This window comes from Rana temporaria, chromosome 4 (genome assembly GCF_905171775.1).
Source record: "Rana temporaria chromosome 4, aRanTem1.1, whole genome shotgun sequence".
NCBI lineage: Eukaryota > Metazoa > Chordata > Amphibia > Anura > Ranidae > Rana > Rana temporaria.
The window spans coordinates 385,854,162-385,872,579 of record NC_053492.1 but is presented as its reverse complement, the minus strand read 5'-3'; the positions used below and the strand labels follow the sequence as shown (position 1 = coordinate 385,872,579).

The 18,418-nt window shown below is 43.1% G+C and overlaps 1 protein-coding gene across 2 annotated transcripts in view; it reads left to right on the top strand.

Annotated features, from left to right (window-relative positions):
- MERTK (MER proto-oncogene, tyrosine kinase) overlaps positions 1-18,418 on the top strand; it is a 192,388-nt gene that overhangs the window by 155,563 nt on the left and 18,407 nt on the right. For both annotated transcript variants that reach the window (XM_040351086.1, XM_040351085.1), the window contains exons 13-16: positions 1,542-1,622; positions 6,227-6,319; positions 15,415-15,533; positions 17,808-17,917. In XM_040351086.1, the coding sequence (XP_040207020.1) occupies positions 1,542-1,622; positions 6,227-6,319; positions 15,415-15,533; positions 17,808-17,917 (403 nt within the window). The remainder of the gene's footprint in view (positions 1-1,541; positions 1,623-6,226; positions 6,320-15,414; positions 15,534-17,807; positions 17,918-18,418) is intronic.

Genomic DNA, 18,418 nt, shown 5'->3' with positions numbered 1-18,418 from the left:
TTAAGGTGGTAATTATACTCACGTGGGGCCTTATTTGCATTAACTCAGCCACAGAACCTGTGTAATTTATATGTGTTCGGGTTTAAAGGGATGAGGTGGCAACCATAGCTTCATAGACCTCAAGTCTCCCTGAAATTGCTGCAAAATCGCGCAACTTTGAAGTCGCAGTAGTGTGAAAGGGGCCAAAGTAATTTCATAGAAGGATCAGTTAGGGTGGGAATATAAACAAAAAAGTCAGTGCTACTACCCATACATCACATGGAAAGCAGAGCTCCCACAGTCGCTGGCTGCGTAGAATAATGAGGAAAAGATGATCCGCACTCCGGTCATTGCTCTTAACCACTTGCCGACCTCCTCATGTACATATACGTCAGCAGAATGGCACGGACAGGCACATGTACGTACCTGTACGTGCTCTGCTTGACGTGGGTCGGGGGTCCGATCGGGACCCCCCCCGGTACATGCGGCGGTCGGGTTCCCTCGGGGAGCGATCCGGGACGACGGCGCAGCTATTCGTTTATAGCCGCTCCGTCGCGATGGTCCCAAAAATGTGTCAAAATTGTCCGAAGTGTCCGCCATAATGTCGCATTCACGAAAAAAAAATCGCTGATCGCCGCCATTAGTAGTAAAAAAAATAAAAAAAATAAAAATGCAATAAAACTATCCCCTATTTTGTAAACGCTATAGATTTTGAGCAAACCAACCGATAAACGATTATTGCGATTTTTTTTTACCAAAAATAGGTAGAAGAATACGTATCGGCCTAAACTGAGGGAAAAAAAATGTATATATGTTTTTGGGGGATATTTATTATAGCAAAAAGTAAAAAATATTGCATTTTTTTCAAAATTGTCGCCCTATTTTTGTTTATAGCGCAAAAACTAAAAACTAAAAACCGCAGATGTGATCAAATACCACCAAAATAAAGCTCTATTTGTGGGGAAAAAAGGACGCCAATTTTGTTGGGGAGCCACGTCGCACGACCGCGCAATTGTCTGTTAAAGCGACGCAGTCCCAAACTGTAAAAACACCTTGGGTCTTTAGGCAGCATATTGGTCTGGTCCTTAAGTGGTTAAACAATAGACGTATTTATTGACAAGCCACAGTAGACAAACGCAAAAGGGAAAGGTTGACGCTGTTCAGCCTATAAGGCCTTAGTCATCTTCCCTGACTATCACTATTGTTTTTTTCCTAGATAGGCCAGCAGTCTGGAATCGTTTTCTCCTTTCCATCATGGGCAAAACAACCAAGCTACTGAGATCATGTGCATGCATATTTATAAAGGGATATTTCAGCAGTTAGGTTATGTTTGCATTTTGTATTGATATGGATGTTCATAAAGATCTGTTATGAGATTTGATTCCTGCTAGAAGGGAAATTGGTCATTCTCGGCCTCCTAGCCACATACTGGTTACAGGACATTGAAGCACTTAGCTAGCTTCCCTATGAGTAAGGTGCACTGGGCCTTATATGAAGCCTGGAACTCAGATACTAATTGATCTCATTATCTATGTATCCTTTTTTTTTACTTTTGCATTTAGGTGAATTTGGCTCGGTGATGGAGGGTGAGCTGAAATATCCTGATGATGCAACTCACAAAGTAGCTGTGAAAACCATGAAGTGTAAGAAAATATTTTTGTACATATGTTTTGCACCACAGTTGTAGAGGTTTTGAATTATTAAAAATAGTTTTAAATTATCAGCCAGCAAACAAATTTGACATACACAAAGCAGTCTGCCAACTATGGCCCGGATTCACATACATTGGCGCATATTTATGCCGGCGTAGCGTATCGAATATACGAAGCACTCGCCCCTAGTCGCTGTTAAAGATACGCTGGGTTTCCTCAGCGTAAGCCAGCGTAGGTGGAAGTGGGCATGAGCCATGCTAATGAGGCGTGACCCCATGAAAATGAAGGACTGAGCGTCATAAAGTTACGAATAACGTACGGTGCATGCGCCGTCCCGTGGACGCATCCCAGTGCGCATGCTCAGAATCACGTCGAAACAACTGCCTAAGATACTTCGAATCACTGCCTACGACGTGAACGTAGCCTACGACCTAGCCCTATTCACGTACTACGTAAACGATGTAAAATACGACGGCTGTGTTCCCTGGTCCATACCTTTGCATGACTTGCGCCTCCTATATGGGGAATAACTTTACGCCGGACGTAGGACTTACGCAAAGCGCGTATATTATGTGCCGGGCGCAAGTACGTTCGTGAATCGGCGTATCTCCCTCATTTGCATAGGTGAATTGGAAATCAATGGGAGTACCACTTGCAGCCAGCGTAAATATGCGCCAACGATACGCCGGCGTAGGAAAGTTATGTCGGTCGGATGAAGCCTATTTTCAGGCGTATCTAGTTTTGTGGGCACGGCGCACAGATACGACGGCGCATACTTACACTTACGTGGCGTATCTCAAGATACGTTGACGTAATTGCTTAGTCAATCCGGGCCTATATGTTCTTCATAGATAACTAAGCTACATAGTATGCTGCTGTACTGTATTTTGTAATGATCCAGGACCCTTACTAACTATCTTAATTTTTAACCGCTTGCCGACCAGCGCAAGACTATATACGTCGGCACAATGGCACGGCTGCGCAAATGGGCGTACAGGTACGTCCCCTTTAAATCGCCGCATTGTGGGCGCGTGCTCCGGGACCCATGGACTCGATGTCCGCCGGTGTCCCGCGATCGTGTCAAGGAGCTGCAGAACAGGGAGATGCCTACGTAAACAAGGCATTTCCCTGTTCTACCTAGTGACATGACAGAGATCTACTGCTCCCTGTTATTCGGGAGCAGAGATCGCTGTCATGTCAGTGGTAGCCCATCCCCCCACAGTTAGAATCACTTCCTAGGACACACTTAACCCCTTGATCGCCCCCTTCCCTGCCAGTGCTATTTACACAGTAATAAGTGCATTGTTATAGCATTGATTGCTGTATAAATGACAATATTCCCAAAATAGTGTCAAAAGTGTCCGATGTGTCCGCAAAAATGTCGCAGTCACAATAAAAATCGCAGATCACCGCCATTACTAATAAAAAAAAATATAAAAAAATGCTATAAATCTATCCCCTATTTTGTAGACGCTATGGGCCAAATCCACAAAGATCCGGCGTAACTTATTTTTTTCCATTTAAGTTACACTGCCTTAAAATTTCTACCTAAGTGCCCGATCCACAAAGCACTTAGCTAGAAATTTTGGGCTGTGTAACTTAAATTCCGCCGGCGCAAGGCGTTCCTATTCAAATGAGGGCGATTCCCATTTAAATTAGGTGCGCTCCTGCGCCTGCCGTACTGCGCATGCTCGTGACGTCATTTTCCTGACGTGCATAGCGTGAAATTACGTTACGCCAAGCTTTGTGGATTGCGACGGGTCAATAAAGTTGCGTGGGGAAAAAAAAAAGATACGGCGAAAAAAAAAAATTCAAATGTAAAAAAAAAACGCGTCGCTGGACAGAAAGGTCTGCTTTTACATGGTGTACTAACTTTACACCTTGTAAAAGCAGCCCTAATTTTGCGTATGCAAACTAAAACTTACGGAGAAAAAACGAAGCTGAAAAGCTTTGTGGATCTCCGTAAGTGCTAATTTGCATACCCGAGGCGGCATTTCGACACGAAATGCCCCCAGCGGCGGATGCGGTACTGCATCCTAAGATCTGGCAGTGTAAGTCCCTTACACATGCCGGATCTTCTCCCTAACTATGGAAAACTGATTCTGTGGATCAGTTCCATAGTTAGAAACAGGGATACGACGGCGTAACAGTAGTTACGCCGTCGTATCCCTTTTGTGGATCTGGCCCTATAACTTTTGCGCAAACCAATCAATATACGCTTATTGCGATTTCTTTATTTTTTACCAAAAATATGTAGGAGAATACATATCGGCCTAAACTGAGGAAAAAATATGTTTTTTAAAACAAATTGGGATATTTATTATAGCAAAAAGTAATAAATATATATATTTTTTTAAATTGTCAATATTTTTTTGTTTATAGCGCAAAAAATAAAAACCGCAGAGGTGATCAAATAGCACAAAAAGAAAGCTCTATTTGTGGGGGAAAAAAAGGACGTCAATTTTGTTTGGGTGCAATGTCGCACGACCGTGTAATTGTCAGTTAAATTGACGCAGTGCAGTATCGCAAAAGTGTTCTGGTCATTGAGGGGGTAAATTCTTCCGGGGGTCAAGTGGTTAACAGTGCCTAGGTATATAATAAGTACATGAGCATAAAAGTATTTTCTAACTGATAAACAAATTACAATTATACCTCTAAATGTGCAATGGGCATTAAAGAGAAACTTAAAGGAGTTGTAAACCCTCAAGGTTTTTCACCTTAAAGTGGTTGTAAACTCTCATGTTACACTTTAGCTGTAATCTACACAGATAAGGCTGCAGATCTGTGCCTGTGAAACTTCAATTATTTGTACAGTTTCAGTTTACAGTTTATAGCCGCCACTGCCCTGTGCCCATTTAGGGAAACATGACAGGCTTTCCTGATAGACCAGCCTCCTCCCACTGATACTTACCTTTCTCATGCTTCCCTGTAAAACTATTTGCCTGCTCTGATTTAAGAGCCCCATGTAGGCTCTATGGCAGTGGTTCTCAACCTAGGGTCAGGACCCCCTCGGGGGTCGAATAATGATTTGCCAGGGGTCACCAAATCCTGAGCTGTTCTTGAAGCCCACACCACTCTCCCAGTCTTATTGCAGACTCCCAGCAAGGCTGTACCTGAAACCCGCGGCCACCAGCTCAGCAGCCGCCCATTCAGTTCACGGCATGGCTGGGGGGGCAGAGACTGGAGGTCAGCTGACTGGTGAGGAATGTGAAGTGGGAGGGGCTGGAGGAGACCCTATCTCCTGATTTCGGCATAGGTGTCACTGCTACGAGACACCACAAAGTCGGAGACAGTGAGTGTCCTATAGAGGTGCATGTACCATAAAGGGGTTCAATACTGTACGAGTGGAAGGGACTCGGGGAGCAATAAATGTCCGTAGGTTAGGGCCCCAAATTACTTACCATGCCTTGTGTGCTGACAACCCACGCTACGAAAATAATTTTACTGTTAGGGCTCCCCACAACTTAGGACATTTTATCAAGGGGTCACGGCACTAGAAAGGTTGAGAACCACTGCTCTATGGGGTTGATTTACTAAAGGCAAGTAGACCACGCAAGTTACAAGTGCAGTTGCACTCTGCAAGAGCAGTTGCTCCAGAGCCCAGGACAGGGGTAGGCAACCTCAGCCCTCCAGCTGTGGTGAAACTACAAATCCCATCATGCCTATGCCTTTAGGAGTCATGCCTGTGATTGTCAGGGTCTTGCAATGTCTCATGGGACTTGTAGTTTGAAAACAGATGGAGGGCCGAGGTTGCCTACCCCGGCCTAGGCAATTTGGTAAAACTTCTCTTTACAAAGAATACCCAATCACATGCAAGGAAAATAAAAAAACATAATTTTGCTTGCACATGATTGGATGATAGAAGTCAGCAGAGCGTCCCCTCATTTACTAAGCTCTGGAGCAACCGCACTTGCAAAGTGCATAGTCTTATTTGCCTTTAGTAAATCAACCCCTATGTTGGCGCTTTCACAGAATTAATTACCTTCTCCTCTATCTCTGCGTGACAGTGTTCAGGCCTGGTGGTTGGCCACTCAGGGATTATCGCTACATTATTGGAAGGGGAGAAGGTTACATGTTCTTTCATGCTCAGAAATAGTGTGTCTTTCCAAAGGCTCCAATAGTCGAGAGGGAGCATGGCAAATGTATCAGCAGATGGGGAGGAAAGGGTTGTGAAGGGGACCTAAACAGAATGTCAAAGGTAAACTTAAGAAAAAGTCCTACCCTTCATCCCCCACCTCAAGGCTGAGGCACCAGAAACAGTTGCTACCACTTCATTCCCTGCTTTTGCTTAAAGTGGAACCTTACCTATAATAACTTGATAAACAATAATGTTCTTTAACAAGGAACATATGTTCCACATTAATAATTATGCTACCAAAATCAATATATGCCTTAAATTTCCTGTTCCTTTTTGCTGGAGGCTGCTATTTTTCTGTAGCTACACATAGCTACACCTGCAAAAGGGCCAGCCTGAATAGCCAGGACTTAATTTTCTGACTAAAGTTCCACTTTAACTCATTAATATTGGATTCTTTGACAAATCTGTCCCTTGTGTTAATAATATTATAATACATGTCTGTCTTTTTTTTTTCCAGTGGACAACTTTTCACACAGAGAAATAGAAGAATTCCTCAGTGAGGCTGCGTGTATGAAGGACTTCGATCACCCTAATGTTATTAGTCTGCTGGGTAAGATTTAAGCTTATTCATATAAAGAAATCCATATTTAAAGGAGCCACTATTAAGCTACTCTACAGTGACCATTTTTAGGTAGATATTAAGTTTTTTTTTATAATGTCATCTATCCAATCCAACCCAACCTATATTAACCCTTTAATGAAGAGATGTCATTGAAGCCTAGATGCCCAGGCCAAATTTATCAGTGTCTGTATGAGTCGGCCAGCTCGACAATAACTCTGAATAATTTGGCTATCAAAATAATTTTTACACGGTTTTCAAAAAGACATATACACGTTTATTTGGTCTACTGTTTTAATAAATGCCTTCCTCATGTATTTTATTACAAGCTGAACAATGTAAAGATTTTTTTTTTCACAAGTCACAGTTATTAAAGCTGAAGTTTATCTAAAAAATTTAAAATTTAAATTTATAAAGAAACGCTATCGCCTTCCCCAAAGATTGCCCTCCGCTCAATACTACCTGGGTCTATAACATCGCAGAAACGGAACCTCCTCTGATTATGTCTTCAGCGAGACAGCTCATCCCATCATATTGGAAAACAACCACCACTCCTCCCTTGTCACGATGGTTCTTGATTATGAACGACACCATGAGAATGGAGGAGATGTTGACTCTTGACAACGACACCTTTGATAAATACAAGGTGCTGTGGTCCATCAGGCTCCGCTTCTCCGACTAAGATACCCTCACGAATATGCTGTCGACCCCGGCAAGGTCATCCTAACACGCAGCCTAACCATGGGGTGGGTTAAGGCATTTATCCATTGGTCCCCCACCCTCTGTCCAATAATTACTTCTCTCTACGAATGTCTCCTCAGAAGCCCTTTCGCTCTTCTATGACTTTCTCTCTCTTCTTCCTCCCTTGTTTTCCCTTCTCTACTTCTCTCTCTCTTTCAATTCACGCCCCTCGTTGGGTCTCTTCTCCCATTTTTTTTCTAACTTGGTTTTTACTTTTTTATTTTCTAATAACTCACACATATAGTTTTATTATGAACAACAAGGCTTTCCAGCCAGAATTACTCCTTGTAACAGGCGACAGTCGTCAACCCTAGCACTGTATTGTTTGATGGTAGGAGTCAAGCTATGGGCGATAGCCATTGGGCTGACTCATTACCTATGTTTACTTGTGACTGTCACTAGATTGTAACTTCTTATGTTGTTCACTGTGACATATGTGAAATTGACAATAAACACATTTTCAACCCTAAATATTTTTTTTCCCTACAGCTTTATTGACCGTACTTCCCTGTAATGAAGTATGTCATGCATCATGCAGGCTGCTGAATCCTGTAGACGTCTGGTAGGGTAACCAGTCCTCTTCCTGGCACTGAACTTCGGGTGCTGAGGGAGTTAAAAGATTTGGGTCTTCAGGCTGAACTCAGTTGAAGAAGCTCCTAGCTGGGACCCGAATAAGACATGATTTCTGAATGAGGGAGAGTCGGATGAATGACAAGATTCTCTCCCATGTTTGAAGATCTTGTTACATGCAGTGTAAACAATGCACAGGCTTTTCTCTGTGGATGAAAGGGGAGAAAGGGGCAGGTCCCTCTCATGAGCTTCTTCTATTGACTTAAAGCAGAGGTTCACCCTAATAACATTTCTCTGCAAAAAAAAAATTGCGGACTGTGCTTGTTACAAGTATAAGGAAGTTGGTCTGATAGAAATGTTATTAGGGTGAACCTCCGCTTTAAAGGGGTTGTAAAGGTAAAACATTTTTTCCCTAAATAGCTTCCTTTAGCTTAGTGCAGTCCTCCTTCACTTACCTCATTCTTCGATTTTGATTTTAAATGTCCTTATTTCTTCTGAGGGGGAGGGGGGCGAGCAGGAGAGTCAGGACGCCCACTAACACACAGCTCCTTTCTCTATCTGCAACGTAGAGAGCATCCTGACTCTCCTGCACGACACTTCACACCAGGGAGAAAGCCTTGCATTACTGTGTGGAGTTACAGACAGAAGAACAGGAAGTGAGGATTTCTCAGAAGAAATAAGGACATTTAAAAGCAAAATCGAAGGATGAGGTGAGTGAAGGAGGACTGCACTAAGGCCTCGTACACACGACCAAGTTTCTCGGCAAAAACCAGCAAGAAACTTGCTGGTTTATTTTTTTTGCCGAGGAAACTGTCAAGGAACTCGTCGAGCCAAAAAGAGAGCATGTTCTCTTTTTCCTCGACGGGAATGGAGAAAATTGGCACGTGGAGTTCCTCGACAGCCTAACAAGGAACTCGACGAGCAAAACGATATGTTTCGCCCGTCGAGTTCCTGGGTCGTGTGTACGAGGCCTAAGGTAAAGGAAGCTATTCAGGAAAACATTTTTTTACCTTTACAACCCCTTTAAACCTGGCAAACCAAAACTATTAATTCCTTCATCACTGAAAGTATAGCAACAGGAAGAGCACAGGGCACTCTTCAAGATTTCTACAGGATTCAGCAGCCTACAGAACATGGGACATACTTCATTGCTGGTAAGTTAGGTCACTAAAGCTTCAGAGGAAAAAATATTTTTAGCTGAACTTCTTTTTTAATCAAATCTTTTCTTTTTTATTATAATTGTTATTAGTAGTATTAGTAGTAGTATTTATTTTACAGTGACAGCTGCAGGCAGCAAGTTTGTTTTTAAGCAATAATAATGTGATCACCACAACTGCCTGTAATGGGGTTCACATGATTGGGAGCCCTGCTGATTGCATCCCAATTGCTAGTCTAAGGCAGTGACAGCTCCCAGTGCTGAAATAGGATGTAGTTTAACATTTTCTCAGCATGGACTCGTGCATCTGAGTTTTTGATTGCAAACAGGTTATAAGGTTCTGTTGATATGACCGAAAATAGATTGTACTGATTGTAACTCGGGTGCCAGACAGTGGAAGGGGAGCTGTGCATGGCTTGTTTCTTTTTTCCAGCTATGATGTGCAGGTATAGTAGTTCACAAGAGAATGTACATATTCATACATATTTTGGTGGGAAAAAATTTTCCTGCAGTTTTACCTTTAGCTGCTTGGCTGGACTTTGTCCTTTACGACTTGGGGATATCAAATTTAAATGAACTGTACAAATGCTTCAGCCAACCCGCTTTGTCAGCACATTGACTTTAGGTCTCATTCTGTAATGCAGTGTAAGTGCTGCTTCTGTCCTTTATTTGACATGACCCAAGACAACTGGACAAGGAATTGAGCTTAAATGGTATTTTTAGAAATAATTAAAAACAACTCTTTTATTTTTCTAAAAGAGCTCATCATGCCATATGGAAAACGAATGGATCATCTTTAAAGTGAATCATGCCCTTGCTTGTCCTGCGATTCGATCTAACAATTCCTGTGCATGGAGGGGAGTGTAAAGCTCTTTATTGCTCCCACTCTTGTATGTCACAGCATTCTTACAATCCCATAGGCAGCAGCTGTGAAAACTCAGACTGAAAATCAAATTTTTGAGGGTAAAGTAAATTTTTACAGACTGTCGATACAATTGCATCATCCTTTCTTTCCCTCCTTTCTTTCCCAACTAAATGTCCTGACTCTCTGAAATTGATATATATTTGTTTTCTATTTATTTATGTACCTATTCTGTTAATATAATGCAGCACTCTATAGGCCCAATATGTCATAATGGATTTTGGCTTCCTCAAATTTACAAAATACAAATACAAATACAGCTCATCGGTGCAAGGATTTTTTTTCCAAGCGTCTTCCAGGACAGCCCATGAGACCTGGGGCTCCTCCTACCAGGACAGGAAACACGTTACCCCCACCAGATAAAAGGGCGGTGCTCCAGGCCCCATGTCAGTATTAGTGTTTCCTCCAGATGGAGGGTAACATTTTTCCTGGAACCTGGTCCCCTAGGTCTCACGAGCAGGGGCTCTAATGACTGATTGGGGGTAATTTTTTAACTAACCTCTTTCCTTGCCAGTAGCAGTATCTCCGCTGGGGAGATTGGAAGAATCTGTTGTCTCTTGTTCTCTGTGCCTGGGGAGGGCCAGGACCGGGGTGGAATCAAGCCCATAGCGGTAGTCGCAGTGCGACAGGTGGTGTCCTTTCCCTGCAGACAGCGAGGCTGTTTGTGCAGGAGATTCAGGAAGCCACGGCGCTTGCAAGGGTGGAGCTTCTGTGCTCCAAGCTGGCCCATAGGAAGATCCGGCGAGGGTCACTTCCGGGTCGCGTGACGTCATCATCGGGCGCTGGAGACGCTGGTTCCTGTCTCCATAAACGGGGGATGCTGGCTTGCTGTTGATTTTTTTGTGGAAGCAGCAGAGGCTGTGAACGACCAAGAGGGACAATGGGTTCTACTGCGGTACTTACACATTCAGCAGATGCGGTCTCCAACACCAGTACCTCTTAGGTAAGCCTGGAGTGTTTGTCTGTCATTCTCTTGCTAGCCTAGTGAATATTTTTACACCCCCCTCCCAATCATAGGATTCTGGTGTTAGGGGACACATTTTCCTTCCTCCTGCATGTGGTGTTATGGAGTGTTTTGTGGTTCGGGTTTTTATTTTGGGTCATTTGTTTTGTCTTACAGGCCAAGACTCAGGACAAGGCCCAAGCGCAGCCACATAAAAGGAAATGTGCGGTTTGCGGCAACAAACTGAGCCCCACTTGGTGCAAAACAATTTGCCGCACCTGTATAGATGGCTTAGTGAGGGATGACCCAGTAGCCTCCTGTCAGAAAATGCTGACTTCGGTCAGAGATGAGCTTACGTCTACTTTTAGCTCTTTTAAAGATCTAATTGACAAGTTTCAGGCTCCCCCACAGGGTACATCCTTAAATAGAAAAGCTTCAGTCGTTAGCGTTCCGCAGCAGAGTGTAGAGAGTGAAGACTCTGAGGCTGAAGCCAGATCTACCCGTTCTTCTCCAGAAGAATCAGGGTCAGATACAGGGCCCAGGGATAGAGAATCCTCTAGGGGCTCAAGGTTTAAGTTATCTTTGGAAGACGTAGATAACTTATTAAAAGCTATCTATACAACTCTTGAAATGGAAGAAGAGGAGGTACAATTGTCTAAACATGACCTTATGTACAAAAGTTTGCACAAAAAGAAACCTAAAGTCTTTCCAGTGCACAGTTCCCTCCTTGATACTATCAAGCTGGAGTGGGAAAATCCAGAGAGAAAACCTTTCTTTCCTGGTAACCTTAAAAGAAGGTTTCCATTTGATGAGGATGCAGCGCAGCCGTGGAACAAAAATCCAAAGTTAGACGCACCTCTTTCAAAGGTTTCAAAAAATTCGGACCTGGCGTTTGATGATATGGGCACGCTTAAGGACCTGATGGACAAGAAAGGAGATATCCTTCTTCACAGAGCCTGGGATTCAGCTATTGGGAATCTTAAACCGGCTCTGGCCTCCACTTGTGTAGCCAGAAACTTGGAAGAATGGCTAACACAAATACAAACCCATCTGTTGGCAGGTACCCCTAGGGAGGAGATTCTAAAATCCTTTCCTCTCCTTTTTAGTGCCGTGGGGTTTTTAGCTGATTCTTCCGCAGAGTCGGTAAGAATGACAGCCAGGACTTCAGCTTTAGTGAACCCAGCCAGAAGAAGCCTTTGGCTTAAAACCTGGTCGGGTGATGCAGCCTCTAAATTGCGCCTATGTGGGCTTCCCCTAACAGGGGATCATCTTTTTGGCCCGAGTTTGCAGGAGGCCTTTCCAGAAAATAAGAAAAAGCAGACAGCCAGAAAAAAATTTGTGGCCAAAGCAGGCAGCAAGGTCCTAGAGAGGACAACAAGCCCAAAAAACATTGGGCCGGGCACAAGGGCAAAGGTAGATGGGGTGTTTTGTTTAACACACCTCAACAACCCGCCAAGCCACAGTGACCAGCATTTTCCTGTGGGAGGAAGATTGAGGGCCTTTCTCCCACAGTGGGCAGTAGTCACCTCAAGTCCCTTCATCCTGGATCTAGTAGAAAATGGGTACAGGCTGGAATTCTTCTGCCAACCGCCAGAGCGACTATTAATCACCTCCCCTCCCAAAGATCGGGAGAAAGCAAGGGCTCTGGGTCTCCAAATAGGAGACTTGCTAGATCAGAAAGTCCTGATTCCTGTTCCCCGCTCAGGACAAGAGCAAAGGGTTTTATTCCCATATTTTTGTTATCAGAAAGCCGCCAGGAAAGTATCGGCTTATTCTGAATCTTCGGTCTCTAAACTGATCGATCAGGTACAAGCACTTCCGTATGGAGACAGTGTTCACAATCAAAAGCCTGCTTTACCCAAACTGCTTCATGGCCACTTTGGATTTAAGGGATGCTTATCTGCATGTCCCGATCCATCCAGCATTCCAAAGATTCTTGAGAATAGCAGTCAAAATGGGAACAGGAATTCGTCACTTTCAGTTTCAAGCCCTCCCCTTCGGTCTGTCCTCAGCCCCACGCATTTTCACAAAAGTGTTGGGGGAAGCGCTGGCTCTGCTAAGGTTAAAGGCGATAACCATCATCCCTTACCTGGACGACCTCCTAATAGTGGCAGCGTCTTACCAAAAACTGCTAGCACACCTCCAGACTGTACAGGACCTCCTTCAATCCCTAGGCTGGTTGATAAACAGAGAGAAGTCTTCCCTAAATCCGGCCCAGAAGGTGAAGTATCTGGGCTACGATTTTTGCTCAGTAAACCAAAACATTTTTCTCCCAGAGGAGAAGGTCTCCGAGATGGTGCAAGCAGTCTCAGCTTTACAGACCAATCAGCTGGTCTAGCTGAGAGAGGTTTCAAGGTCAGTAGGTTTGATAACCTCGTGTTTCCCTGCAGTACCATGGGCAAGATTCCATCAAAGATCATTGCAGATGTTTCTTCTGAAAAACTGGGATGGAGACGCAAGGTCTCTGGAGTCAAGAGTTTTGTTACCTACCAAGGTAAAAAGAAGCTTGTGGTGGTGGAGGACAGATCTTCACCTAACAAGAGACCTGCCATGGTCCATTCCTGTATCCCAGAGGATCATGATGGACACAAGTTCCTGGGGATGGGGAGCCCACCTCAGCGACAAAGTCGCACAGGTAAAATGGTCTTAGAGTGAAGCAAAAGCTTCATCGATCTAGAGAGAGCGCTAGCGGTTCAGAGAGCCCTGCAGGTTTTTCAGTCGGAAATCAGGGGTCACAATCTCCAGATCCAAACCAGGACAACCGCAAGCCAGAGGAGTTCTTTTCTCTGTACCCAGCAGATCAATCATTGGGGATCAATGCTCTGGCGAATCCGTGGCCATTTGACCTCTGCTACGCCTTCCCGCCAATCAGACTTATTCCAGAAGTGCTCCGGAAGTTTCTCCTAGAAAAAACAGACCTTTTTTTAATCGCCCCCTTTTGGCCCAAGAGGCCATGGTTTTCCCTGCTACAGACTCTGGTCTCTGAGCCTCCACTGAGGCTTCAGAAGAGAGAGGACTTGCTATCACAGGGTCCAGTATCACACCCACAGGTGGTTTCCTTAAACTTGACGGCTTGGTATCTGAAGAAAAGATACTGAGGGCTCAGGGGTTTTCTGACAAAATAATCAAGACTCTGGTGAATTGCAGAAAACCACTAGAGACATATATTTCAAAGTTTGGAAAAAGTTTAATTCATGGTTGTCGGAAAACCAAAAATCAACGCATGATGTTCCTTCTATTTTGGATTTTTTTCAAGAGGGTGTCGACAAGGGTCTTTCAGTTAGTACTTTAAAGGTACATGCTGCAGCTATCAGTGTTTTCCTCCAGTTTTCTCTTTTGGAAAATCCCACGGTAGCTAGGTTCTTCAAATCCATTTCTAGGGCCAGGCCAGTAGTGGTGAGAAGTTGTCCAACTTGGGAATTGTCCCTGGTACTTCAAACTCTGGTAGAGTTTCCTTTTGAGCCCCTAGAGGATATCTCTATTAAGTTACTTACTTTAAAAGACATTTTTTTGGTAGCAATTAACTCAGCTCGTAGAGTAAGCGAGTTGCAGGCCTTATTGGTGAGGGAGCCATTCCTCATTTTTGAGGATCGAGTTGTTAAAAACGGATCCAGTTTTTTTTTACCTAAGGTGGCCAGTACATTCCACAGATCACAGGACATTGTACTGCAATCCTTTTGTAGTTCACCACAGGGCGATCAATAAAGTTTAGATGTGAGAAGGATCCTTCTCGTCTATCTGGAGGTCACCAAGACCTTTAGGAAAATAGACGCTTTATTTGTCCTTTTTTCAGGTACGCACAAGGGTAAGAATGCATCTAAAGCCACATTGGCTAGATGGATAAAGCAAGCCATCTCGGAAGCTTACAAAATTAGAGAAGTTCCTATACCTTTTGTCACTGCGCATTCAACAAGAGCCTTGTCTGCATCTTGGGCTGAGAGGCCTGGTGCCTCACCGGAATAAATTTGCAAGGCTGCCACATGGTCCAGTTATTCGACCTTCATTAAACATTATCGCCTGGATCTGCTATCCGCTCAAGATCAGGCGTTTGGTTGAAAGGTCCTTCAGGCAGTTGTCCCACCCTAGACTGGTAAGTTCTGGCTCATCGTCTCATGAGCTGTCCTGGAAGACACTTGGGAGAAAAGCTGAGTTAGACTTACCGGTAACTCCTTTTCTGAGAGTCTTCCAGGACAGTCGATTCCCACCTGGTTTTGTATGGAAGTTATGTGTATTATGCATATGTTTTTCAGGGAAGTCCTACGGTTCTCGAGAAGACTGACATGGAGCCTGGAGGAATGCTCTTTTATCTGTTGGGGGTAACGTGTTTCCTGTCCTGGTAGGAGGAGCCCTAGGTCTCATGGGCTGTCCTGGAAGACTCTCAGAAAAGGAGTTACCGGTAAGTCTAACTCAGGTTTTTCAATAGAACAAATAATTAAATCCTAGATGTGGGAAACAAAGTAATTTTAATAATATTTTACTGCTATTTTAACAATTTCATCCATACTGCTGTTTTTGTGAGGGTTTTATATTATAGTATTCATACATCCAGTTAATTCATTTATTGGTAATTTTATTTTTGGCTTTACGAATAAATGTAACAGCATGTATTTTAAATTTACTGTATATAAATATACAGAATTTGTCTTTTCTACTAGAAAGTTGCTAGTGTGTTTGAACTCGTAAGATGCAGAGAAATTCATAAGCAAGATAGAAAGACGTTATTAAATTTGGCTTTCTGTATGTTTCTAATTCAGGAGTCTGCCTAGAAGTGGGTCCTAGAAGAAGTCCCAAACCCATGGTTATTCTGCCCTTTATGGAATATGGAGACTTGCACAGTTTTCTTCTCTCCTCCAGAATTGGATCTGGTCCTCAGGTAAGCTAAATAGAACATTATTTTGGCATAGACTAACTTTTCTCAACAATTGTTATAATTTATTGAGAATAGGTTATACTTATTCACCAGAAGGTACAGCGGTTCTCCTAGGTTAATAAATATTTGGATATATATATAATCTATAGATAGATAGATAGATAGATAGATAGATAGATAGATAGATAGATAGATATACATATATGTATTCAGTTTGGTTAATGAGCCAACCATTACTGGTCAAGATGAATTGCCATGATAAACTTGCTTTACAACATGGGAGTAGTTGGTGTGTTCAACAGGCAGCATGGGCACAAGAACATGTCAGTTTTTGAAAAATTAAGTAGGGTTAGATAACCCTTTACAAAATCCCTAGTATCAGGTACAATTTTTTTGGTTTCATGATCTTTGAATTGCAGCACCTCAGAAGTAAATACAATAGTAGATACATTACATCTTTTTTGACATAAAACAAAATAAGGGCGTGTGTTCACAGGATTTTTGGGATGCAAAAGTAGCTTAGTGCAGCATAAAAAAATACCTACAATCTGGAGCCATTTCTAGTTATTCCTTAATGTGAGGTGTCTGCAGCTAAAAGAATACAGTACTGTTATTCCTCCTTCACAATGGTATTTAGCCACATGCGGTCAGGGACAGGAATCTGAGCCTGGACTTAGCTACCCATCCCTGGACTTAGCTACCCGTCCCTAACTGCAGGTAACTGCTTTGGGGTTCGACTACATGCGAACAGCGATGACTGTTGTCAGCCTGTCAATAAACCTTGTACAGGCTGATCTTTAAAGTTTGTGTATGTAAGCCTTTAACCACTTAAGGACCGCCTAACGGCGATATACGTCGGCAGAATGGCACGGCTGGGCACATCAACATATATCTACGTTGATCTTTAAGCCCAGCCGTGGGTCGCGGGCACGCTCCCGCGACCCGGTCCAAAGCTCCGTGACCTGGACCGCGGGACCCGCGGACTTCATCGCCGCTGGAGTCCCGCGATCGGTCCCCGGAGCTGAAGAACGGGGAGAGCCGTGTGTAAACACGCCTTCCCCGTTCTTCACTGTGGCGGTGTCATCGATCGTGTGATCTCTTTTATAGGGATCCACAATCGATGAAGTCACACCTACAGCCACACCCCCCTACAGTTTGTACAGTTGTAAACACACATTAGGTGACACATAACCCCTTCAGCGCCCCCTGTGGTTAACTCCCAAACTGCAACTGTCATTTCCACAGTAAACAATGCATTTTTATAGCATTTTTTAGCATGAAAAAAATCGCTGATCGCCGCCATTAGTAAAAAAAATAAAAAATAATAAAAATGCAATAAAACTATACCCTATTTTGTAAACGCTATAAATTTTGCTCAAACCAATCGATAAACGCTTATTGCGATTTTTTTTACCAAAAATAGGTAGAAGAATACGTATCGGCCTAAACGGAGGAAAAATGTTTTTTATATATATTTTTGGGGGATATTTATTATAGCAAAAAGTAAAAAATATTGCATTTTTTTTCAAAATTGTCGCTCTATTTTTCTTTATAGCGCAAAAAATAAAAACCGCAGAGGTGATCAAATACCACCAAAAGAAAGCTCTATTTGTGGGAAAAAAGGACACCAATTTTGTTTGGGAGCCACGTCGCACGACCGCGCAATTGTCAGTTAAAGCGACGCAGTGCCGAATCGCAAAAAGGGGCCTGGTCCTTTACCTGCATTTTGGTCCCGGTCTTAAGTAGTTAAATACAATGGGAGTAAAGACAGTTATCCCATGAATCCAAATATCCTGCCATCTTAAATATTCATGTAAAGTTTGTTGCTAAAACCACAGGGGTTGATTTACTAAAGGCAAGTAGAATGTGCACTTTGGAAAGTGCAATTACACTCTGCAAGTGCAGTTGCTCCAGGGCTTAGTAAATGAGATAAAGCATCACTTTGCAAAGAATAACCAATCACGTGCAAGGAAAAAAAAAAAAAAAACAGCATTTTTGCTTGCACATGATTAAATGATTGAAGTCCTGCATAGCTTTTGCTCGTTTACAAAGCTCTATTTGCCTTTAGTAAATCAACCCCACAGTGTCACCATAAACTGTTACCATACATGATTCATACTTTGTGTCACAACCACTAAAACATAACAGGGATGTGTTTTTAGATGTAATTTTTCAACAAATTCTTCCAAAAATTTGGTAGACATTTGTTTAGGTTGATTATTGCCATGTTGCCACCGACATACATTTGGTTAAAGATGTTCTTATCTTTCACTTTAGCATGTGCTATTACAAACTCTGGTGAAGTTTATGATTGACATTGCTACTGGAATGGAGTACCTCAGCAACAAAAACTTCCTACACCGAGACTTGGCCGCCCGTAACTGCATGTAAGTAATGACACTGAGCTTTCTCAGCCATCTTTGTTCAGATACAGCCTAGTATATTTGTGTAACCAAAAAAGATTGTAATAAAGAAGACCAAGTTGAACCTCTGCGGACAATCAGGGATTCCCTGGAGGAACTTCCTGAATGATGTTGCTGGGTACCAGTCTTAGAGAATAGGTGGAGGAACTCTGCCCCTTTGAGTCACCTCTTGTCTCCGCCCCCACCCACCTCCGAGCACTATCCCTTGGTTCCACCCCCTACCCACCTCTTTTAGAAAACACAGAACCAAGTATTATTTTGTAGTGTTGTTAAATAATTTGTAGGCAATTTGTTAATGATAAAAAAAAATGTAAAATAGATCCCCTGCAGCTAGCAACAATAAGTCCCCCCAGCAACAATAGACCCCACCCCAGCCACATTACATCCCCCTCAGCAATAACAGATCCACCCAGCAAAAATAGATCTCCCCTAGCAGCAATAGATCCCCTCATCAATAATATATCC